At 46.8% G+C, this 25728-nt stretch overlaps 1 protein-coding gene and 1 long non-coding RNA gene across 4 annotated transcripts in view; one reads left to right on the top strand and one right to left on the bottom strand.

Annotated features, from left to right (window-relative positions):
- The window catches only part of Bcar3 (BCAR3 adaptor protein, NSP family member), a 110268-nt gene that overhangs the window by 55210 nt on the left and 29330 nt on the right, over positions 1 to 25728 (top strand). The window contains exon 1 of one of the 3 annotated variants that reach the window (XM_028760423.1): positions 7864 to 8298. The exons of the other annotated variants lie outside the window; for them this stretch is intronic. Within the exon in view, the coding sequence (XP_028616256.1) occupies positions 8215 to 8298 (84 nt within the window). The 5' untranslated portion in view covers positions 7864 to 8214. Of the gene's footprint in view, positions 1 to 7863; positions 8299 to 25728 lie in introns of those variants that run through there. 3 annotated transcript variants of the gene reach the window in all.
- Positions 5332 to 8279, bottom strand: LOC114614793. The gene is made up of 3 exons (XR_003710382.1): positions 8087 to 8279; positions 6913 to 7057; positions 5332 to 5438 (listed from the first exon to the last, which is right to left on the bottom strand). It is a non-coding gene; the product is annotated as an uncharacterized LOC114614793 (long non-coding RNA).

The following is a 25728-nucleotide window of genomic DNA, read 5'->3' as shown; positions in this document are numbered from 1 at the left end:
ATTCTGGCCCTTGGGAACATCACACACTAGGTAATGAGGTAGAGAGATGTGGATGACCGATCTTTCTAGATGCACTCCCCAGATGTATGGCTGCTGAGATCAGACTTACACACATTCTACATTCACTGTGATGCACAGGGCCCTTCCACCAGAGAAGGGCAAGGGCTTGTCCCCTCTCACAAAGGGGAAAGCTACTTCACAGCCATAAGGGAGCTCAACACTGCTCCCCTGGCTCCTCCTCTTACCAGTCACAGCCCTGCCAAGCTGACCCGTGTCCATGGCAACCAGACAAGTGTTTTACCCATCTTCAGCTACAGTCATGGTCACTAGGCTATTTTACTCACTTCCTTCCCAACTGACTATTGAAATTCTTTCTGAATCTTAGGCTGGTGACATGGTTCAGCCAGGTAAAGGTGCCTGCTGTCAAGCCTGATGACCTGAGTTTGATCCCTAGGACTCACAGGGTGAGGGTGACAGCAGATTCCCACATGGAAGTGTGGACGTGCGTGCACGCGCGGGCGCACACACACACACACACCAAATAAAGAAATGAATAGATGAATTAAGTTAATTTTTTTAAGTGAATAACCAATCAGTGGGGACTTCTAGGTCCCCTAAGTGCTTTAGAATTGAGTATAAGCTCTAACCTATTTCCCTAGTGAGCAAATCACTCAGTGGTTTGTATAGATCATAGAAGCCATGCTTCACCCCAGTTAAGAGCTCCTGATTTTCAGACTATTTTGATACAGACTGATTTTCAGAGCTATTTTGGCAGAATGCAGGATTAACGACTGTATCATTCAGATGATAATAACCGGGATGTTTCTGATGTGACAAAAGACCATTTTTCTACTGAAGGGTTTTTCATTCAGGTGGCTAAAATCTATTGAGAAGGGATTAATTCCACTGTTTTCTGTGGTTGGAATGAGTGTGGTCTCCCCTGGTGCCTGCCTGCCCTGTACTTCAGCAATCCTCACTGCCTGGTGACTGGCAGATTCCTGCTGTTGCAGGCTTAAGGGGAAAGGGTGGAGGCAGAGGATAGCTTCTCAGGGGATACAGACAGGGAGTATACATTAGAATGGGCTGGATGGGGGGGAGGGATGGCACAAGCTTCACAGGGCTAGACACTGCATGACTCTTGAAATAAGTTAATATCAGACAATCCAGTAATATGGACCAGAGCAGTAGGAAGAAATTAGGCACCTGGGAGATGGTTCTCGGGGAAACTCTAAGCAGAAGCCAAAGATCTGTTGTCATGGCGACAACCACCCAGCATGGAGGTGTTAGAGGAGTGAGATTGGCAGGAGAGCGGGTCAGAACATAGACTGAAGTCTAATTCTGCAGCCAGAGTAGTACAGGGACAATGACAGGCGGAGGATATCACCCAGATCCCATGGCTTACCCATAGGTGCCCAGTCAGATTGGCTGGGACAGGAGTGTCCCGTGGAGAGCTGAAAAGTAGTAGATGGGCCCCGAGGGTAGGCATTGAGGCAGATGCTATGGATATGTTTCCTGCCTGTTTCCATAAACGGATAACAAAGCTGCGGGGGACCATCTAAGATGTCTGAGCAAGGATGATTAAAGACCCTTCGTATGACTTCAATTTTCAGGTTTTAAAGTTGAGGATTAAAATATACTTTTAAGGCTAAATATTCTTGACCATCCATCTCCTCTTTAGTTCTAGTTTTAAAAATTCAGAAGGATCCTGAGCACCAGCTGCAGACAGGCAGCGACTCAGTCATTGTCCACCTTCTCCGAGGACACGGGTTGGGTCACCCAGCATCTGAGAGTCGGTGGCAGTAGAGGGTGGTTTCTGGTGCCTTTCTTCAAAGAGGAATGGAAGCTCACATTTGCAGACTGTGCCTTCCATGTGTTGGGGGACAGGCTTTCTATTGTTATCTCATTTGATGCCTGTGATCACCTAGTATGTTTGGGGAACAGCTTGAGGTTTTGAGAGGATACATAATCTCCCAAGGTCATGCTACTTGCACAGCATTCTAGTCTGGAACAAGTTCAGAGTCTCTTTAGAGCCACGTGGACGTCTGTCTCACAGCTCAGTTTTGGAAGGTGCTGATTTGCAGAAGTGCCTGTAAGATGGGGAAGCCCTCAGTCGGTCCTGGTGGGGGTGGGGTGCTTCCCGAAGGCTCCTCTGTACAGAGGGACCTCTGTACCACTTTTATAGTCATTGCCTGCCAGCTCTTTATGTTGTTCTCACTTACTGAAAGTAGGAGGGAAGAAAAAGGCAATGTGTACAGCAGAGAAAACCCAGAAGTAGAGAAACCAACTTTGCTCTGTGATGTCTGCATGGTTACTGTGGAATGGGAGGCAGCCTGGCAAAGTAGGTGCTGAACCACCCTGGATGGTGACTCCCAGGGTTTTACAGGGGATGTATAGGAGCCCCCCTGAAATGTTATATCAAGCATCATGAATCTGCCTCTTGCCCTGGGAAGATGGCTCATGGCTTTCTACTAAAAGATTCCCATGCCTGCCAGATAGTCTGAGACCAACTGTGTCTCCTCCTTCTGAAACAGGATCTGGGATGCACAAGATTGATGACCTTGAACTCTGATCCTCTTAGGTGTTGGGAGTACAGGAGAATACCACCACATCTAGTGTATGCAGTGCTGGGGTATGGAAGCCAGGTCTTCATTTGTGCTTGGCAAGTACTTTGCCAACTGAGTTGCAGCCTCAGCCTGTGTGCACATTCTTTTAATTTTTACCGTAATGCCATAATATAGAAATAGAAGCGCATGTGAAATACAACATTTCTGAGGAGATACCAAGAGATGATAGGTGTTTGTGATAGGGTGATATATAGGGTGGAATTGTAAAACAAACAGTAAGAAAGAAAGATCAAGGCTGCCTATTGCTTTATGTTATCCAGCTATGCAATTTTAATAGCTGTTTGGAGAATCATAAAGTTGTTGGGGGTAGGGACCTGATGTCCAATAGAAAGGAATCTATTTGTGAAGACTGTACTTAGTCTTTGTGTTGGGCAGATCAATACTGTTTCCTGAAAGAGACCATTTAGCAGCCATCTTCCCTCATCTCCCTTGAGAAAGCTGGGGAAACGGTCAACCTGAGATGCAGATGCCTGAGTGTCTGTCACACTGGAGAGCCTGCTTCTACAGTCTCTATATCCACCAGGGCACAGCAGGTGCTTGTGAATCCAGAGCAGCAAAGATCTCAACAGCATTGCCTGCCCTCTGCCCACCTAGTCTGGCTTACATTCCTGTTTGGAATAAGGACTGATTCATTTGCCCAGAGGGTAATGTGTTGAACTATCTTCACCAACCTTAGCTGTTCTGTCTAGCCTCTTCTCCAGCCTTATCCTTTCTCGGTGGTGTCTGAGGCCAGATCTGTTCTGTCAGGCCCTGTGGCTCTTTGTGTGGAGGTGTTTGTGAGAATCACGTCAGCTTCTTCTGCCCTCCAGATGCTCCTCAACTTAGGACAGGATGACATCCCAAGGAGCTGACCAGACCAGAAATTGAAATGATTCTAACATGAAGAGGAACTTAATAATATACCTGTCCTTCCAGGCATCCCAGCTTAGCCCAGCCCACCCTGGATATTCAGAGCAGTTAGCCTACAACATGGAGAAGTCCTTGACACAAAGACGATTTTATAAGAACATGTCCAATGTCTTACTCAATTAGCTGACTACTATTTTGAAAGTGAAATGCAGAGTGGATACTGCATATGCTCACTCTGGCACAGTTGGAAGCTGGAGCCCACTGTCTGTTCAGAATCAGGCAGGTGCAGACCAGACATCTTGGGAAACGGAGCTGCTACTGGCTCTGCTTCTCGACCGGCCGCCACTTCCCAGGCATGTGCCTCACAGATCTCCTCAGGGAGGTGAGGCTGTGCAGAGTGTCACGTTGCAAAGCCAAGTTACCTTTCTCTCTTTGCAGGGACACCAGAGGCAGAGAATTGGTTTCTTTGGTTTTATCCTATAGCTCATTAAAGATGCCTTTGTTCACCAAAATCCAGGTCACTAGGACTTGGTGGAAACCAAAAGACAAACCACAAGCTTGGATTGGTGGCATGTGTGTGAGGAGAGAGAGAGAGAGAGAGAGAGAGAGAGAGAGAGAGAGAGAGAGAGAGTATCTGTGTGTGTATCTGTGTATCTGTGTGTGTGTGTATCTGTATGTGTATCTGTGTGTGTGTGTGTGTGTATCTGTATGTGTGTCTGTAGTCTCTGTGTGTACGTGTATCTGTGTGTGTGTGTATATGTGTGTGTGTGTGTCTATGTGTGTGTGTGTCTGTGGTCTCTGTGTGTCTCTGTGTGTGTATGTGTGTACATGTATCTGTGTGTGTGTGTGTGTCTATGTGTGTGTGTCTGTGGTCTCTGTATGTCTCTCTGTGTGTATGTGTATACGTGTATCTGTGTGTGTCTGTGTCTGTGTCTGTGTGTTTGAAAGAGAGGCACACAGAGAGAGGAATCTTACCATCCCCATGAGAAGCTCAGCTATTTTGATCACAGTGACTGATGTTCATCCCAATTGATACTCTGGGCAGGGATTAGCTGGACCTTGCAGCCCTGGACAGTGTCTTCCAGTTCACTGATTGCCAGCAGTGAACCACAGAACTGCTTGACAGAGATGCAGAGTGTGAACTTGATGTTGAGGCAGTGAAGGGTTGGAGGTTACAGGTAGTATTTCCCCTGATGTCTTGAACAGTAAAAGATAGCTGCTTCCTGTTCCTTCCACCATGCCCCACCAGAGAGAGTATCAGTCATACTGGGGGCCCTGCTTCTACTTGGGGTGGCTCTGATACTTTGGGAAAGGAACCAATGGCTGCTGCCAACAGGAAGCATGTGTCTGTTGAACATGGCTGGCAGGAGGCTCCAGTTACCATGGTTACTGTGTAGTGTGAGTTAGGTAGTAGGGCTACTTAAGGGAAGCCTAGCATTGAGGACAGCAATTTGGTGTGTTTGGTGGGGGGGGGGGAATGTCTCTTTGCCAGCCAAAGCCTTTATTTTGGATGGGGTTTGGACAGAGTTCATATTCAGGAATGGGGATTTCCTGCAAGAGTCTACATGACTACATGGCTTAGCCTCATCACCTGTCAGCTATTTCTCCAAGCCTCCTGGGTGGCCTGAAACCACCCTTCCTAGAATTGTGCCCACTGGCTCCTTCTAGGATTCTATTAGAGGCTCCCTTCCTGCTCACAGAAAGGCATGGCGTTTAGAAAACCCCGAGTCTGAATTGGTTTTAAATTTCATACCGAGGCATCCGTGAGAGCCATTTTCTAGGTGTCACCATTTTCCTGTGGCTATACAAGCGACGGCTATAATTATGAAGCTCTGTCAAGTCTTTTCTTTTGGCTTCCATGTGATCAGCTGATTACGTTCTGCAGTCCAGTTCTGCAAGCTGGAGTCTCTGTTCCTTTGTTCCCTGCAGAATGACAGTCCATTCTGGTCCTCTGTTTCTGTGCAACTAGAATAGAAGAATCGTTGTGAAGAGAATGGGGGAATTGATCTCTGTGAATAAGAGGCACTTAAAAGCATAACCAGGCACTGAAGGACACTTTGGAAATCTCACGCAATTAGTATCTTTAGTTGAGAGAATACATTATTTTAGTTTTTCCTTGGCCATTTTAGAAGAAAATAAAGATTTTATTTATTTATTTATTTATTTATTTATTTATTTATTTTTAGTGCTGCTTCAGAAATTATTATTTGAGTGTGGAATAAAAGCATAATGTGTTCAGGAAACAGTTACCTAGTAAGATCCACCTGTTCTTAAATACTGATAGAACAGTCTTTGGCCATTTTTGTAGGTATTTCTTAGATAGGGAAATCCTCAGGTGACAGGACAGTGACTCTGTAGTGACTTGACTGGCATTATTCTGTTTTTACTTGATTCTGAAGCACTGGATATATACCACTGGACATGTATGAAGCACATATGTAATTCTCTGTAATTTATATACACATTATTCACAGATTTGCTTTCAAGAATATATTTCTAGGTCTGGGAAGATGGTTCAGTGAAGTTGCTTACCATCCAAGTATCTGGGTTTGATCCCTAGAACCTACATAAAGCTGGGAGAGCAAACATCACGGAGTTGTCCTCTGAGCTGAGTGTACGCACTGTGACATTATGACATGCCCCACCCCCAACATCAGAGACACACAGTAGTATGTATTTTTGAAGAATACACTCTCTCTTGCTGGAATTCAGATGCTCTTTGCTGACCGATCTTACTGCATCTCTGGGCAGGAGTGAGGCTGCTCCTTTTCCTGGGCTCAGGAAGTCGTTCCAGCTGCTGGAGAGGTTTTTAGCCCTGAAGGAGCTTGTCATTTCCTGCCAAGGTAATCATGTCCGTGAACTGGGCCCCATCGGTGGTGGCTCTTGGCCTGGCTGATGAGTCATTGCAGCAAAGGTACCCTGGAGACTTACCCTTTGAACCCATCATTTGACAGAAATGATAGCAAATAGAAAATGCTTCCTTCTGGATGCAAGCTATGGACTCTAAAGGACAATATTGATCTACCGACTGGATGAATTCTGGGCTCAGCCATCTCAGGTGCCAGTTTGAGGCTCCCCTAACCATCTGATGGTTCAGGTAGACTTCACAGGACAGGCAGGAGCTTTCGGGACAGCCAAGCCTCTCTCCGATACAGCACATGCGAGGGAAGGAGGAAAGCTCGTGCAAGGAGAAGTAAAACCAGCTTCCCTGGCTCTTCCCAAGCCCAAGAGCCTTCCGATCCCTGAGCCCATGCTGGATGAGTCCTAGGCAGACCCCCTTCCTCTTCTTGAATGTGTGAGGCCTGTGGCTGTTCAAATATAGAAGCTTCTCACTGGGCACTGGACAAACAAGTCCCCATTTTTATAGGCAGTTCTGACCTAGACCAAAGGCCAAGGCCCTGGAGGATTTGCCACTAATCCCGCTGGATAGTTTTCATACCTCTCTCATGCCTCATCCGGTGTTGTTCCTTGCTGGAATGAATAGGTTCTGTTTCTCCCTTGTTACAAGTTTCCCTGGGTGAAGTTTTCGGAAAGTTCAGGATGCGTTCTGCTTTTGAAAGGGGCTGAAGCCACTGAGAGCTCATCTGTGGAATGGCAAGAGAGAAAGAGCTAAGTGGCCAAAGCCTGGGGTTGATTTTAAAAAATAAACAAACAAACAAAAATAACAGAAGAGTTGAGTGTCCACTGTTACTGCAAAGAATGAGAGAAATTACAGCTGTCCCCCTCAAGGTGTTCTGGGGTGCTTAGTAGGTAGGCCTCTTTCCCTAGAGTTTTCTAGAAATCCCTTCCTTGGTGGTGGTGAATTCAGGGCTTGTGTGCTGAAGGGAGGCTGGGCAGGGTGGGCAGTTAACTGGAGATGGGCAATTAAATGAAGGACTTAGAGGGCACAGGGGAGGAGGACACACAGCTGGGTCAGGAGGGAGCACTCAATCCCTATCCTCCCTCCGGCTGCACAGCCAGGTGGGGAGGACATCGGCCCTTCTGGGTGTTTGCCGACAGACTTGCTAATTAAACACCAAAAGGCAGTAGTGCTTTGCTAATAATGAGGACCGTGCCAGTGTTATCAGCTGCAAACTGACTGCCAGGAGCAGTAATTAAAAGTAAACAGCTCTGGAGGTGGGCACGGAGAGCCGGATCCTGCCTGATTGCTTAGAACTTCTAAGATGACTCTCAGGGAAAGCCACAGCCTGATCACTTGTGGGCCACCTTTCCTCAAAGGAACCACTGTCTCACACTAAGATGGTGTGATGTGTACAGCTCTCCCTGCTTCTAAAAAAGCCCTAAGTGCTGGGGTGAGAAGCAAAGAAAGCCACTGGGAGCAGATTGCCCATGATTGTGTTCCAGCCCTGAATAGGGAAGGCTGCCCAGAGTGGGGGTGGGGTTGGGTATAACGATTTCTGCCTGGCCTCTGAATTAGGGGACAGCTAAAAGCTAAAGCACAAGCCCTCTTCTAAGAGGGGTTAGAATTTCATCAAGTCTGGTCACATGAGAATTTCTGGCACCGGGTGCATGGCAGGCTGGACACAAGCCGGCCGGGATTGAGCGAGTGGATCGTATTGGCTTGAGCGGAGGGGAAAAGTCACAGACTGGCCTGGGAGAAGGAGACGACTCACTCTGTTGGTGGCTGGCTGTGGACAGGAGCAGCTGAGCGTGGGACTGGGGCTCCACCATCCAATGCCCCCTTCCTCTTAACGGAAGGTGTGTGGTGTGAAGGTGTGTGGCGTCTGGGACTGCAGACAAGATGCCTAAGGAATGCAGCGCCTTCCACGCCCTCTCTGCAGCCCTGTGCTGCTTCTATCAGCGCAAATCTTTCTTTGGTGTCAAGGTAGGTGTGGCTTGGACACCGGGTGTGCGTGTCTCTAAGTGTCTCTTTTGGGGCTCCCAAAGATACTGTGTTTCTAGGGGGCACTAGAGGAAGTTTGCATCTTGCAAATCCCATTTGGTCTGATGGCTCTTCCTGGTTGTTTCGCCACCAAGAAAGTAGAATCCAGCCAGCTGCAGAGGACTAGGACTCCTTTTCTGCGTATGGGACAAAACTCTGTTGTTTGTGACACTTTCAGGCCTCCAGGGATGATATTGTATGCCAAAGCTACCAAATATGACAAAGCTGTTTTTCCTTCTTTCTCTTTGCCTCTCTGTCTCTTCTCCCACGTTCAGAGTGAGTCTGAGGTGGCTGAGTCCCCTTGCTCTGTTTAACCTCAAAGTCCATTATATGCCAGCAATGTATATAATGGACAGAAACCACAAAATATCTTCTTTAGAATTGCAGCCAGCTTCCAAAACATTTCAGGGTTCAGACATGTGTTTCTCTTTACCACTTGCACTTTAACCTTTGGGACAAGACATCAGTGCCAATGGCTTTTGCATAACAATGTCAGTAGACTATGTGGGTGACTTGACTCCTTTAAACCAAGGTCTGCGTTCTATGCTGGCTCCCCATGATGTACTAAGAATTAATATGAACACAGGCTTTCACCAGTCTTGAGATTTGTCAGCCTTGGGAAGACCTCCACCAGTTCCAGGGTAACAGCAGACCTGAATTATTCCAGGGAAATTGAAGGCTGAAAGCGCTTCAGGAATCCCACTTTGAAGCTGAGATGCCTCTTCCCAAGGGACTGAGAAACCACAATGGGGCTATGACACTCTGCTTCCTTCTTGCTACACAAAAGTTAAACCTTGGGAAAGTGGTCTATATTATAAGGAGAAAGACCCACCTATAGAAACACACACAGTGGATGAGATGTGAGTAGGCGTCCTCTGGTTCTGCTGCCTGGTTTGAGTGTTTGGAGTTACCTCTCAGCTACCCTGCAACTGATTTCCATGACTCTCTGTGCAGAGCTTTTGAGGAGAGTACCGAGGTGTGGGTTAAACGTGGTCCTTCCTGACTTACTGCCGAGCCTTGTGTTATCCCAGAGCCCAGCAGGGTTTTCGACCTAAATATGGATTGTTCTAGAATGGGGTAGATGATGTCATGCCATTAACAGTATTTTTGAGTTGACAAAGATAGACTGGGGAGGTCCCAAAGGGCTTCATGTACTTCAGGGATTGGCAGTAAATTCTCCCTCGAATAGACATCCATCTGTGAGCCAATTGCTGTTAATTCGGGATGAACTTAGCATTTGGTATAAGGGGAATCAATTCATGAATGTCTGGGTCCCAATGTTTTGAGTAGGCGTCCTCTGGTTCTGCTGCCTGGTTTGAGTGTTCGGAGTAACCTCTCAGCTACCCTGCAACTGATTTCCATGCCTCTCTGTCCAGAGCTTTTGAGGAGAGCACCGAGGTGTGGGTTAATCGTGGTGTTTGGATGTCCCCAAAATGTGCAGAGAAGGGACCACATAGTAGGCTTACTTGGACCATCAAGTGCCCTTCAGTCACTCCTTTCTTGACTACCCCACCATAATCAAGCCTGGTGGATGCCTCTTAGTAGAAATGACTTCCTTTCTGTCCAGGTTTCCCATCCCACCCAGCTATGTTGAAGCTTTTATAACAGGAAGAAAGGCTCTGACCTGTTCACACACTTTTCAGTCCCCCACTATGACTCCCAGATGGATCCTCTAGATGAGTTTTCCTGTTTTGCTTTGCTTAGCTGGTTACCTGGGAAGAAAATCTGCCTGTACATCCTTCTTCATGGTGCCAGTGTTACCCCAACGATAACACAGACTCATTTTATTGACCCTCACTTTAATTAGGGGGTTCAGGTCATGCTGCTCATAATTAGTTTCCGTTGCAAATAGAATTTCAAAATTAAATTGGGATTGATTGCCTGATAACAAAGCGGAAATGCTGTTCCAGTTTGACCATGTATGCTGTTTCCCTTGGTGTGAATTTTTCATACCCAAAATAACACTGCAGTAGCCATGGTAACTTTCCATTTGGTCTAATCCATATCATCTCAGGAGAAAGCAGAGTGTTATTAATAGTGTTGGTTGTATGGGAAGAAAACTAAAAATATGAAGGTTCCTTGGTTGCATAGGAGACCAACCACACAGTTGCACTCTGGGAATATCTTACTTGCAGAGGTCTCACTGAGTTTAGCGTGTAGTTAGGAGCCTCATGGATTTGTATACAAAGACCCTGGGGAGGAATGATACGGGAGGTCAAAGCAGGGAGAGTGATCAGCATTGAACATACGTTGCTGGTCCCCATCAAGAAATGTCCTAGCCATGTTGAGATCACAATGTTAGCATCCCAAAGCAGCTCATAGTAGATGCCAGTTCCAGAAAAGACCAGGGACTCTTCAGTCTGCATTTTAAAAAAGCCTTTTGCTTAAGCCCATCCAGTGGAGGGAAGCTGGTACCAAAGAGATTCCAGATACATGATATCAAAAAGGCACACTCCAAATTCCGAAGACCTTGAATTTTGGAGCCCCACCCACGCCCATGCAGGGACTTCTTTTAGGTGGGTGGCCTGGGACTATGTGTAACGTAATAAATAATTGAGGTGAAATTCTCAACTTCAAAGGACTTGCCACAAGAATGCTAGACTATAGTGTCATTTGGTTACTTTTGCAAAAGGCTTTCCAATGTCTTAATGATTCATCGGTTGTTTCCATTTGGACTAATCCATATCATCTCAGGAGAAATCAGGGTGTTATTAATAGTGTTGGTTGTATGGGAAGAAAACTAAAAACATGAAGGTTCCTTGGTTGCATAGGAGACCAACCACACAGTTGCACTCTGGGAATATCTTACTTGCAGAGGTCTCACTGAATTTAGCGTGTAGTTAGGAGCCTCGTGGATTTGTATACAAAGACCCTCAGAATAAGTTCTGTAAACCGGGCAGGGTGATAGTTTATGTTTTTCATAGAGAAGAGGCTGAGCCTCAGAATCAGCCTGTCTACTACAATCAATCTGTTGGGCACCAGGAAGGGAAGCCAGATGTTCTAGGCTTGCACCTAATATTCTTTCTACAAAGCCATATTAGGAGACTTGGAGTCTGAACTAAGATACTTTCGTGTATATTAATACTCCATTTTACATTGCACTTGGGAAGGATATTTCAGGGCGGGGGCTATTGGGTGCATGGTATGTGTGTGTTCTTAGAGAAGATAATTCTTTTTAAAAAATTATTTTTAGTAACTCAGGATTTAGGTGGATGAAGAAGAGGATGGATTGGGGGGATAGGGAAGGCATTCCAGTCGGGGAGAGTATTCCTTCCTAGCTCAAGATATAAAGGGTGTTAGCAGAAGCTAGGCCTAGTCAGAGCAAAAAGTTCACAGACAGGCTCAGTTCATGGCATGGCAAAAACAGCCATGAGCATGAGGAAGATCCCCTCCCTCCAGCCCTGCCCTGCCCTGCCCTGCCAGGAGTTAGGGCAAGCACATCTCCACACTGGCTTTTATCTTGCTTACGTCCTTGGTTCGGCTAAACAGTAATTGATCATGGTACCTTTGTGTGTCTTGCCTTTGCCAGCTGCTTTGGCCCTGGTAGTTAGGACCCAGTCCATACTCTGAGGAAGGTTTTAGTTCATTTGGAGAGATCTGCTATAGTGCTGGACAGGTGTATATTGACAGGCTGAAAAAAAGCCTCATTTACCAGTGAATCAATAGAAGGTACCTTGGCTTCTGAGAGGAGCATGCCTGGTATAGTCTGAGTAGTGGAGGACCTCCTGGGGAGGCAGGCCTAGCTTAGAAGAGTTAGTAGCGGGTATCCTGAGAGGAAATGACATTCTGGGTAGAGGAAGGAATATCCACAAAACCCTAGACATGATAGCTAGTTGTGGGGAGGGAGACAGCAGGGGACCAGACAGTAGCAGATAGCACACTATGTCCCTTAGGGAGCTGCAGAAGGACTTTGGTTACGAAAGGATGAACGACCTGATTGTTAAGAAAGGATAAATGACCTGATTTTGGAGGCTGGCAGTGTGGGATCCCATTACTTCTGGCCCTTCTGTCTCTGATGATTGATATTTGTGTGTGTGTGTGTGTGTGTGTGTGTGTGTGTGTGTGTGTGTGTGAGGGGGTGGGGTGGGGGAGAAAAGGGGAAGAAGGAGAGCTGAAATTCATCATCCTACCAGCATCTGGTCCTAAGGAAGGGCAGTGTGATGGTATTGGAGAAATCTAAGAGAGAAAAACTTCCATCCATGTATTGAAATGCTGCCTGCCCAAAACAGCATAAACAAAAAGGTGGGATACAGAGAGTATGTGGCTAAATGGACTGGAAAGGCTTGATTAAGAACAGGCCATTAAGTCCAGCCCAGTGGTCTTGTCATGAGCTGTAGTTAGGAAGAATCACAAGTACAGATTCTTCCACGCTAGGATTGAGCTGTTTCTACAATCATTAAGGACTGCCATATAGTGAAAAGATCTTGACTTGTGTTAGGGTGTTTCATTTGGATTGACATACTCCTGTCTCCGGCTCTCCCCCTGGGGGCGGGGTTGGGGGGAGGGGGAGAAGATTTAGAGCCTATTGAATCCACAATGTGTCAGGTCTTTGGCACTTGGTTTCATTTGAAAGTGCCTTTCTTCTGTGAAGAGTGTGGTGGAGGGAAGGTCCCACCCATGTTCCCTTTCCCTGATCCTTTGGCCTGTGTTATAAGTGACATATCCTGGCAATGGCAGTGGCCCAGCTGCCTTTGTTTGGGTGCAGATACACTGTCAGCAAAAGGTGGGAAAAGCCATATAGAAGAATCTTTCCGAGAGACTCACCCCCTCCTCCTGGTGGGGCTAGTTGCTCACGCATGCCTCCGGGCCCTAAAACTGAAAAGCCCAGCATAGCTTCTTTGTAAAAGGAGCCCTTTAAGAGCATTCCTTTGGCATGTGAGAACTGTGGGGATCTGGCTTCAATATCAAGACTTGGCTTGACAGAGACTATGTCCCTGTGCTCCCTAACCAACCTCAGAGCTTAGAGCCCATCTAAAGACTTCTTTTTGTTGGAGAAACCAGAAGGGGATCAGGGGCAGGGTTGGGACCCTCAGAAACCGTCTGGAGATTCAACGCCTACAGGATTGCAAAGCTGGCGTGTGTGTGTGTGTGTGTGTGTGTGCGCGCATGCGCGTGTGCAGGGAAAGAACATCAGCCTAGAACTTTCAGCAGGAAGTGGAGAAAACTAAGGTTGGAACAATGGACTCTCTGCCTTGACCCAGGGTGAGAGGTCACAAGGACAGGCATGGCAGAACCCTGGGTTAAAGGGTTAAAGGCATGGCTGAGGATGACCCAGTACCTTTTAACTGACAAGTAATTTGAATGTTCTGGTTTGAGAGGAAAGAAGTGTGTCATAGGGTTGGCTGCCACCGTGGCATCTCTGTCATCAACTGTCATAGCCCCAGGAGCTGTTGTTCCTCTCTGCCTCTGGTCACGAGAATGTACCAACTTACTGTCTAGCTCATGAAGCCTGTAATCAGTATGTTAATTTTTGTGACTAAGAACTTCTTTTCTGGTTTCTACTATAGATACGTGTATTCTTTTATAACAATGGTTATACGTAAAGGAATGTCTATTCCAAATCTTGGCTTCTCATTAAGGGACTGGAGGAGTCAGCAGCAAGCTTCTACCCTGAGCTCATGGGTCCCTTTCAGCCCCACATTGCTGGGGTCCCACCTGGAAAGAGTGTCTCTATGGCCGTTGTGGCATGGCTACACAGCTGTTTCTCTCTGTACCTATGGTAGATAGGAAGAAAGGAAGAAGGAAGGAGGACACCCCAACACAGCTTACTGTGACATCCTAGAGGCCTTTAATGCCAGCCCCGGCCAGAGACCTTCCCAGAAAAGGTTATTTGCAGGGACATTTATGGGAGGCAGAAAAGCATCAGGCTAGAACATTGAGTGAAAAGGAGGCGATCAGGTGGGGGAGGGTGGAAAAAAGTGGGGAGACAGTGGAGCACACAGCCTTGTATGCTGGGAAGAGGAGGACACCCCACCCCACCCCCCATGAGCAGCCGGGATGAGGAGTCAGGTGAAGATTTGAAGGTTGGACCCTCTGTGTAGGCTGAGTGTGTGGAACCTACGCAGTCTCTCTCCCAACTAGGGCTCCTCCAGCTTTCCATCAGTTCTGTGTCCTTGGCTCAGTTCATGTTGCTCATATCAAAACATGGTTTCCCTCTTGTAAGTAGCCGTCAACCACCCGGCAAGATCTTGCCTGCCTCCCTCCCACCACGCTGTCCCCTCAAATTCTAGCTCTTTCCACTCTACTTCATTCATGTGGCTTGTGAGGATGAAGTCCCCTGTTCCTGACCCAGGTCTGTTCTGTCACCTATATTCTTCAAGAGCTCCCCTCCCATGGTCCCTCCTCTCCCTGGGAAACCATACTGCCTCCTCTGCTCTCTTTTAGCTTAGAAATATGCTCTGGTTTTCCCCATTCTAAAAACCACCCTTACCTACACGTGTAAGCCACCTAGCCCTCTTTTACCAATGACCTGTACATGACCAAATCCAGTGGCTTCTCTAACTATTCTGGTTGGAACTCCCTGCAACACTTGACAGTGACAGTTATTTCTTCCCGAAGCTCTTCTCTTCCAGCCTCCAGGAGCCTGAGCCCTCCATGATTTGGGTCCTTCTTAGCCAGCCTCACAATGTCCACTTGGGTTTCTTTCTAGTTTGCCTCATAAAAACCAGTATCCCCAGCTTTCCTCTCATGCTGTCCTCCATTTCTGAGGTAGGAGCTGAGATGGGCTCTTACAATACATGGAGGATCTCCATGTTATATTTTCTAGTCAGCCCATCTCCACAGTGCCCATGGCCTAGTGAAGAACCCTATTTAGTTGTCACACCAGAACCCCAGGCTCTCCACCTCCTTACACAAACCTGTTAGCCTTGCTCTTGCGTTTCAACACTGGGTGACTCATGCATCCTTTCGGGATGCTTAGACTTCTTTCTGTATTCTCTCTCCACACGTAATCACCCACCAAGGTTTCACCACCTAAACATAGCTCTCATCGGTTTCTTCCCTTCTGTTTCCGATGCCACTGTGTTAATTCAGGCCTCATTATCTCTTGCCAGATTCCCTCGGTAGCTTCCCAACTGGTCTCCTAAGCCTTCACAGAACGTTGACATTTCTAGAGGAGGTGGTGCATTCCCGCATTAGGACGAATCTAAGTGCTAGATTCCACAGAGTCCCATCTTGTTTGACTCAAAGGAAAAAAAAAGTCTCTATAGTTTTAACATATTCCTGGTTCTGGTGAGGTGGGACTTCTGGCTGCCTGGTGCACAGTCCTCCCTCCAGACTGTGAGCCGGTCTATTCTGAGGCTGCATGAGCTTATGTAAATGGACACCTAGAAACAAGGACAAGGAGAAAGTGTGGAACTGTTTCTGGGGAGTTGAGTCAAGAATATTTGACCTGTCATCTTCTGACATACCAGCCCCATTAACAGCTCTCGTAGTTCCCCTAAGTGTTCTGGGAAGGGTAAGCATTTCTGGTTGTAGTCTTTATAGATACTTTGGATGACTTTCATTCTAGATGTCAGACAACCCTCATTAATTAAGTCTGAGCAAATCATGAGACACAAGCATACTTCCTCTAGTGACATACAAATACTCTTATGAGCTCCAGGTACATTGTGAGGCTCTGTGAGATCTTAGTTGCATTATATTGCGTGTCTTGTCTATTTGGACAGCACAAATCCCACTTCTCTGTTTCTTTCACAACATCTAGTGTGGTGTTTGTGTCTTTAAAATAGTTCATTAAGCAAGAATTGTGGGTGTCAAGTAGCCCGAGTCCTCTGGGAGACATACACCTTTAAAGTGGTCAGTGAGTTGTATATTGAAAGTAGTGAAGTTGCTGTAGGGCCTAAACCCATCTTGTGACTAATAATTTGGTTTTACTGAAAGCCTACTATGTACTCAGCACTGACACAGTATGTCCTATCCTAGAGCAGGGTTCTAAGACAGTTGTTCGTCATGGTGCTATTTTGGAGAGTTTGAAAGTCATTTATTCCATATCCTACAGTAGAAGACCATCTGAGTCCCCCCTCTTTCCTTTTTCTGTGTTGGCTCAGTTTTACTTCTATCTAATCACATCTATTACAACGGGGACACTTTACATTGATTCATCAAAAACTTCATTCAAGATGAATTAAGAAAAGGACGGTGTTAGAATTAAATTGCTTTTGATTTTCTAACATTCCTTGTTGAAGGGCAAATAGGACATCTATTTTGGTTAAAAGCTATGTTCCAAATCATTTATAATTTACATTAAGATGTTAAATCAATGAGGTTGAATTACCACTGATCAAAAATTCTGGCTTAGATCTTCTGCTCTGGGTTCTGGTCACCTGGTCTTCAGACCCTCATGTCACGCGGTCCACCTCGGTCCAGCAGGCAGTCTGACATTTTCTTCCTCTGTAGAGCTTTACAAGGCACTGCTATTTCTAATGTAAATCTCACTGATTAGTGATTGATGTCTCATTTATACTGTCTCTTTCAGCGTACATGCCAACCCTGTGTGAGAGAGAGGTATTATGGAAGTCTCTCAATGAAATGGTGAAAGGGACCAAAATGATTTAGAGGAGTTTGTAGACCGAACTGGTACTCAACTTTTATTTCAAGCCCACCGTGTCATCGGCCCATCATATGATTAAGTGCAGCCAAGTGACCTTTGTCCATAAATGTGGCGCTGGATTTCTCTGTGGGAGTCAGAATGTAGGGCTGCCTCATGGGAAAATTCTGGTGGCCACTCTACTTCAAGCCGCTCCTGGAATCACTATCTAAATTTAATGTACATAGAAGGTCCCCACTCCCACATCCCGACGCTGGCTGGGGCAGGGCGGTGTGTTAACAAATGGTCTATTGAAAATCTCCTAGTTATTGGTTAACAGAGAAAGGTTAGACACAGCACCTTCGAGCTGAGCTCTTGGTGGCCCATGGTAAATAATACTCTGTCAAAAGTAAGCCAAATGATTGGCACACCTTTTGGGACCAAGGTGGAAGGCGATCTTACAGCAGATGAATTCAGTTTCTCCCAGTGCGTGGAAGAAATAAGCCATGCTTGTCTCTTTTGGGTTTAGTGCATTTTCTAAAGCTTAGCTGCCCCAGTCTTCAGTCTGAAGTCAGTCTCCTTCAGTTTGAAAAGAAAAAAGGAGAAAAAAGGGAGGGGGGGGGCTTTTTCAGTCTCTTGGTGTTTCATCAAAATAAAATGAGCAGCCAGAGCAATAGCTTCCTGATCCTGCAGGGTGGGAACGCAGAGAGGAGACCTTGCCCAGAGGATGGATGTGGATGAAAGGCAGAGGCAGTCTAGCATCAAAGCGAGCCGTGGGCTCCGATCAGAGTGACTCTAATGTAATTAGTTTGGATGCAGGATTAAGTTCCTGCTTGCAGGGTGCTCTACTTCAAAATGCCAATCTGAAAAAAATTGCAATTAAATTAAGTCTCTTTAGTCCACACACACGGGAGCAGAATTTTAATGGGTGATTCTCAGAAGCTCGACAAGCCGAGAGCTCTGTTGAGCGTCTCTTTCCTGATTCCTATTCATGGCGTCTGAGCCTCTTTTGATAAGAGTTTGATAAGTTTGGGTAATGAATAAAATGAAATCTCTTGGATTTGGGACTCTCTGGGGTTTTGATGGTTTTCCTGTCTGCAAGAGCATCTGATGGCCCTCGTAATCACGGTTCGTCTGAGAAAGGGAAAGTCGAGTACAGGAGGAAAGCAAAGCATCTTAATTTAACCGAAAACTGCAAATCAGTTTTTAATGGCACTGGAGTGGGAATCCGCTCTGTAGGATGATGAGTTGCATCGGCTGAATTACCACATGGGGAAATGGGAAGAGCCTGTCTCTGCAGAGTTTGTCCAAGATGAGATTTTTGGGGATTCGGATGAGAGAAAGTAATGTCAAGGTGCTTCAGTGTTAGCAGCACGTTAATGAAGGCGAGTCGCTAAAACTCGCTGAGCTCTTTATAGAGTCTTTTTCGTATTGATCCCTTCCTCAGAGAGGCCAGAAACCTCTACCGATCTCATCAAACAGAGACTCCTGGGGGCTTCTGCAGGACCACTGGCCATCTTTCAAATGCCTTGTCTCCTCAAAGAGGCAATAACCACTTCCAAAACATAGAGTTCCTCTACCATGACATTTGTGCCTCTCTCAAATCTAGGTAGGGAGACAGCAAGACCCACAGTCACATTCCGGGGCCTGGGTTTGGGTGAAGGCAGAGGGCTGAAGACTATCAAACTGTTTAAAGTGACCTCCTGTTTGTTTCTGTACTGTTGTAGCCGGCAGAGTGGCATGCATGTGAGCTAGGAAGCTGCTTATGGAGGCTGTATTACAGAGCTATAGAGGGAGCATCTGAAGGAGAGGTGCAAAAGGAGGGGGGCCTAGGTAAGGCCAGAGGTGATCATCACTAAGGGCCCAGCACTTAGAGTGTGACAGGGTCACAGGGAGATGCTCATAGAATGCCCTGGATAAGCTAAAATAAGACATCCTTTCCTTAAGACCCTCCATACCCATCTGTTAATTGACAAATCTACCCTGGCTGTATGGCCAGCACCTGCGTCAACACAATGTCACTATACTGTCGAGATTTTGAACCATAAGTCAAGCCACCATGTGCCCCCCGAGCTAGAAAAGGTGGGATGCTTTGGGGCTTTTTCTGTACTAAACAGGGAGGTAGAATTTGAATTTGTTCTTGTTTCCTTGGATTTTTCTTTTCAAAGTTAATTGTTGGTGTAAGTAAGAGCTTTGGCATTAAGCACCATTAAGAACATAGGAAATGTCTCTGAGTATAGAGGGAGCATCTGCGCATGTGGTTCAGAAGTAGGCTCGGTTTATCTTCAGATCTTTATTTCTTTGGTTGGGGGGAGGGGAGACAGTAAGTGTGCACACACCATAGCACATATGTGGAGGTCAGAGGACAACATGGGGAGGGGTCAGTTCTCACCTTCTACCATGTTGGAACTCAAGTCATCAGTGATAACCTTTCCCCTCTGAACCCTGCTGAGTTATAATGTACTTTTAGGTAACCCTCAAAAGCAGCTGGTGTCCATGGAGGGCTCTCCGTTCTACTTCAGATTCACACATCCAAAGACTTGGACTGAAAACGACCAGTCCTGGAATCTGTAGATCTAGATCTTTTTAAGAGTGGTGGAAGTAGTTGAGATGTATTGTTTAGGGGAGTTTATGACCCATCCAGGCACAGTTTTGATTGTAAAATACCATCTGGGTCTTTAAGTCATTTATGGGGCTGGAGAGATTGCTCAGCTGTTAGAAGCGATGCTTACAACTAAATCATTTACGTGTTCACTTTGGAATTTGGCTTTAAACTTGGCCAGTTTGAAATTCAGCAAAAGAAAGGGGTTCTGCAGAGCTGGGTTTCGGAATTCTACAAGGAGCATCATGTTTGGGTGGGGTTCTCTTGAGGTGATCTCAAAGGCAGCACGTTTCCGAGTGATTTGTGGGTTGGCCTTCCAAGTCACTCTTTTGTGGAAGGTTCAGCCTTTTTCCATTTATTTAAGACATCTATCAGGGATAGACATTTTGTTCCATGTCACATTGGGTCTTGTTGGATTTCAGGAGGTCTGAGATGAGTCTGTCATCACGAATCTCTGCCTTGCCCCAGCTTAGGCGGCCCAGCGTCTACCATGTCAGAGGATTCATACCTGAGCTCCAAGAAAGACAGAGTTCACTTCGAAATTAGACCAATTTTACATGATTAGCCAGAACTCCAGTCAGACTTAGAAATTTGTGAGCATAATTTCTGTGCGTGATTTCTTAAGAAATGTGGCCTACGGATTTGTTTTGTACGAGTTGATAAGGGGCCTCCACTGTGGTTGACGGCTCCCGTACTCTAATAAACTGTTCCAAGGCTGAAGAAAGGAAGCTATTGTGTGAGATCCCCTGCTGGCATTCTGAATGTTGTGGCCAGACACTCTGAAGTGGAAGACAAGAGCCCGGGTGCTCTTCACCCCTCTTCCAGCTCCTCCCTTCCCCCTTCCCTTTCCTCTGCTTGCACACAGTTCTTTCTTCTTTGTTTCTAGTAATTTAGTTTTCAGCCTTGATCATAAAATGAATGACCAAAAATTTATCTTGTTTGTGAAAATACAATTAAGATTTTCCCCTCCCCTCCCTTGCCTTCCCCTCCTCTCCCCTCCTTTTTTCTCTTCTTACCAACTAAATGTTCAAGGAAGAAGGCATAATCTATCCCAGGACCTCTGAGCTGTGCACACATCTCCACTCTTCCTTGTTCCCTTGTGTGAGGATCGGCCACTTGTGTGTCTGCACCCTTACAGGACACCTGGGCCAACTGTATATATGTATTAAGGTTGAAATCTGTGAGTCAGGGTGTTCATCACCAAGGATGGCTTCACGAGTGGCCAGCTTCATCTGCATAGAGAGGCCGGTTACTGACACCCCCCCCCCCAACAAAGCTCCAAGAATTGTTGGCTTTGAACTTGAACAAATAGACTAAACAAAGTTGTGCATTATAGAGATTATATTGTGTAACAGCTGGTTTTTATTCTTTAATTCCATTAGAGCTAATTTCTGAGGCCAGAGAGATGGCTCACAGGGTAAAGACACTTGCTGCCAAGACTGACAACTTGACTTTGAGCTCCAGAAACCCACATGGTGAAAGTAGGGACCAAGTTGTCCTCTGACGCCTACACAACATTGATCAATCCATGTAATTAAAGAAAACCATTTTGATAATTTCTTAAGGGCCAGATCTCTAAAACTTCCTGGTGGATTTTATTCATAGTTTATGTTCTACATTTTTGGTAAAAAGAAACTTTCCACATTCATTGCTAAGAAACACCTTGAAAAGAAGTTTCTGGTTCTACACTGGTTTGAGCAAGTGACTACACATACCACTTATGGAACTGAGTTCTTCTTGAGTATTAGGTTGTTCTGTGAGAGGTGAATTTGCACCCTTGGGTGCTAGAGAAAAAAATCAGAATGTGCCTAAGATCACTTGTCTTTAACCAGCCTGCAAACTCTTTTCTCTATACTCAGTAGCAGAGAGAGAGAGAGAGAGAGAGAGAGAGAGAGAGAGAGAGAGAGAGAACGAGAACACATGGAAGGTGAGCTGACAGGCATGATTCTGTCTCTGGCAGAAAGTGTCTACTGAGGCACAGCTGTGTGTGAAGCACTGGGCTAGGCTCTGGAACCCAAAGGCAAAGAAGGCCTGGCCATCTGCCCTAAGGATCTAATATCCTGAGGGCCTTTCATACAGCTGCCTGCCGTCTTTGAGTGGACTCCTCTCAGATAATTAGCTTCAGCTTCAAACGCATCCTACACCCTGTCTGTCTCCCCTCTGGCTGCTCCCCAGTCCCCATCTTCGGCTCCTGCCAGGCTACAGTCAGCACTTCTCCAAGTCTGTCTGTCTTTCTATCCACACTCCTGAGACACAGAGGAGGACACAGGACACTGTATTCAGAGCCATAGAACAGGGGTCCTGCATGAGAACTTAATAGCAAGTTGGTTTGGAGCTTTGTGGGACAAAGCCAGGTTTTATCTGTAGGTGGCTCTGAGCCCTTGGGGACAAGTCCTCGGCCTTGACAACTCATAGACCAATGAGAGCCTGAGACTTTTGTGCAAATTTATGGGCTCTGAGACCCCAGTTGTCATTTATGCCCCTCTTCCCCATCCTTTAGACCTCGATTGGTGTCCTCAGTATTCATGGCCCTTTGGTGATCTGGGTCTCCCAACAAGGTCAGAGCCAAGCCCAGCAGGTTAGCAGGGTCTTCCTATGGCTTCAGCTTGTGGAGCTCTTAGAAGAATGGTTGGGGCAGGATGGAGTGTGGGGCCCTGGTCCTCATGGGCAAGAGCCAGGGAATTCTTTGTGTTGGAAGCCTATTAATTAGGGTGTGAGCAGAAAGACAGTCTGGATCTCGCCTTAGCTGGGTGCAACTGTGACTAAATTATCACCCTTGGCAGAAGGGTGATATAGAGTCCTGTGGCATTGTGGGTGATAGGTTGTAGGGCTGAAGCCAGGAGGTAGAAAGTCACAGGAAGTGGCTACTCGAGAGGTCTTAGAACAAGAGTTGAATTCAGATGGGGAGCAAATAGGGGCGTGGTAGGAGGCATCAACAAAAGGTAATTCTGAAGGTCATTTGGGGAATGAGATCAGAGGAGATGCCAGAGGCCAGGAATGAGGGGCTCCTCCATATTGGCCTCTGAGCCAGCCATTAACTGTAAGGAGTGAATATGGGGACTTGAATATTCAGCACATTTCAAACGACTGCACTGGCCTTGTGGCTCTGAGTGCTGTGCCACCCCAAGTGCTGCCCATTGTAGTCCACTGATCCCTCTAAAGCAGTTTTGTGTGTCGGTGCCTTCCCAGGGAGAGATTTTCTGTGACCTTATCCAGAGAAGGAAGCTCTGACCCTCAGCTTCCTGTGCCAGGTCCCCTGCGTCTGATCCCTGGCTTCCTCAATTAGAACTGCTGCGAGCCCAGCTAAGTCACAGGGTTTGTGCTTAGGGACTTGCGTGTTACAGATGCCTCAGTCATCCCTTGTTCCTCTTCTTTTTGAGAGCTGGTTTCATCGTCTCAGCCACATTGGTCCTTCTGACAAAACACCCCCGTCCCACCAACAAATAAGAAAACACGAAGGTGAAGTAACCACCAGGCTACAAGTCTTGTGGTATGTTCACCAGAGTGGGTTAGAGTATCTTCTTCAAGGGTGGGTGAGGGGTCCTCTCCCAAGCTAACCAGTGATGGCCAGGAAGACGCTTCATACCTCATGCCTGTAGTGAAGATGGAACTGTCCTTGGGAAGCAGAGGTGTATGTGGGAGTGGGAGGGGACTGGAAGTAGGGGTGAGGTACTGGAGACACTGGTGTATATCACATTCACACTTACACCTTTGCAGGTTTCTGCCCTGCGTCCCCCAACCCAAACCTCCAGGCCACTGTACCCAGCGACTCATTATTTCCCCTAGCTGTGATGCCTACCCTTCATGATTCAGTTCTGCTGTTCCAGCCCTTCCCTCACGCTACCCAAACCCCAGTGGAATTGTCCTGAGAACAGCCCTGGACCACAGTGTTTCTCATTTTGACAGAGGAGAAAACTCAAAGACAAAGAGGCGGACTAACTCACCCAGACTGCAGAGCCGGGAAAGGCGGGGTCGGCTGGCTAGGCGGTTTGTCTATCCCCAGAGCTTGGCGTGTGTGTGGTCTTCCCAGAGAATGTGCCTCTCTGGAGTCTCTATCCCTGCTTACTGACCCATGTTTCCTTAGGTTCTGAGGTGGCCCTTTGGCATGGATGTCACTGTTGGTTCCTAATGATTTGTACAATGTCAAATCCTACAGGAATGGGGAGTTTTCTTTACAGGCAGGGGTAGACTTAAGCAAATATTAATGATACTGCAGATGCCATCTTTCTCTGAGTCTCCTTCATGCAGCCTCTGAGGGTCTCTGATAGATACCTTCCACTGTCTCTCAGCTGCTGGCTTAGGAACTCGGTCTGCGTGTCCAGGCCCATTCTTGTGCTTGATATGACATGCAGGCTCTGGTGCTCACAAAGGAGACCCAGAGTTCCACCCCTCCCAGGCTGGATTAGCTTTTTCTTCCTTGGAGAGCTGTTGAAACACATGGGTTTCCACAATAATGGGGGTTCCCAGCACATTCTAGGAGCTGGCTCTGAGCCTCCAAAGTCTGTTTTCCAACATTTCCTGGGCTCTGGCTACTACAGCTTGTTCAGACCACACTTGTGAGGTACGGGGGTTACAGGAACACTCTTGCCATAGTTAGAGTGATGATCATGGTTTTCAGAGCCGTGCCCAGCCAGCTGGGGTCAGTTCTGGCTGAGAAACTGAGCTTCGGCAAGCTGGCATTGAGCTCTCTCCAGAGGGCTGAAGAAACCCAGGAGAGGGTCCTTTCCCTGACTGCTTTCTTCCCAAACCCCAGCCTCTCTGTGCCTCCTGCACCAGACCCTTGGTACTGAGTCTGCGTGTTTTATAGGCCTAGATTAATAGCGTCTGGATGTAATTATAATGACAGCTAACATTAGTGCTGATTCCCCTGCCAGAGTGTGTTCCAAGTCCCTACAGATACCCGCTCATTTGGTCCTTATTAGCATCATGTGCCATATTATCCCCACCTAGTAGACAAGGAACCCAAGGCTCCACAAAGAATGAATGTCACGTGCCCAAGATCACACAGCTGTTCAGTATTACTGTGGGCCTCTGGATGGAGGTGGTCAACTGGCCCCAGCTCTTAAACACTGTGCTGTAACAGCTCTTAATAGTGAGACATCTTGATGGAGCCACATGTGGTAGCGTATGTCTGTAATCCCAGCACTTGGGAGGTAGAGGCAGGAGGTACAGGTAGGTGTACAAGTCTACCCTTAGCTACATGGTTTCATATCAGCCTGGGCTGCATTAATCTCATCTCAAACAGCAACAACAAAATGCTAATGATGAGAAAGACGTAACTAGACTCTGATTTCCCAGAAGGCATCATTTTATAGTGATTTATGAATTTTATAGCCAGTCTCCAGTTTAGCTGGACAACTGTAGGTCTCACCTACCTTCTCCAGAGGCTGAGACATCTGCTCTCTGCATCTCATCTCAGACTCTGTGTCGATGATGAGACTGGGATGTTAATTTGCACATGGACCTGAGCTAGAGGGCAACTTTGATACAGGAGTTGTTAACTCGGCTTAAAGTCAGGAAAACCATGGGGTAGACGGTATGGGTTTTGCCTGCCCCTGCCTCCGTCCTATAGGATTGTGGATGGTTTCAGCTCCTGGAACGAAGCTGCAGGACTTGATCCAGAGCTGAGCATCCTCCTTTCTATAGGCGGTTGAGCCCAACGTAGCTGCAGTTGGCATGAGCAATAGCTGAAGTTAAACCAGGCCTCCATCTCCTTCCCCTCCAGGCAAGATGGAGAGGCATGCTCTGAGATGCTGTTCTCTGGACATGCCATGGCTGCTGCACACAGGAACCCAGCAGCAATGGTCACCTACACAAGACCTGCACAAAATCAGGCCAGTTAAAAGTCCAGGATGGAGGGTCGTCTGTGGTGGCATATACCTTTAATCCCAGCAGTCAACAGGCAGGGGAAGGCAGATCTTTGAGTTCGAGGCTAGACAGATCTACATAGTAAGCTCCAGGGCTACATCAAGGGCCATACTAAGAAAACTATCTGTAATTAATTAGTTAATTATAAAAAACTAGCACAGAGGAGGGAGGGCTCCCAAGGCCCCACCCCTAGCTGAAGAACCATTGGAGGTTGATGGCTGCTGAGGGACAGTCACTTTCTTTAAGAATTTTCTTGCTGTCACTTTCCATCTAGCAGCTGACCTACACCTCAAAGGGCTGGTGCATACTATATGCACGCCCAGTGAACTAAGCAAGCCCAGCGGGCGGGTTGTGCTGGTGTCACAATGCTTGCTGT

This window comes from Grammomys surdaster, unplaced genomic scaffold (genome assembly GCF_004785775.1).
Source record: "Grammomys surdaster isolate TR1022 unplaced genomic scaffold, NIH_TR_1.0 126531, whole genome shotgun sequence".
Classification (NCBI taxonomy): domain Eukaryota; kingdom Metazoa; phylum Chordata; class Mammalia; order Rodentia; family Muridae; genus Grammomys; species Grammomys surdaster.
This window is presented reverse-complemented; position numbering and strand designations above follow the sequence as displayed.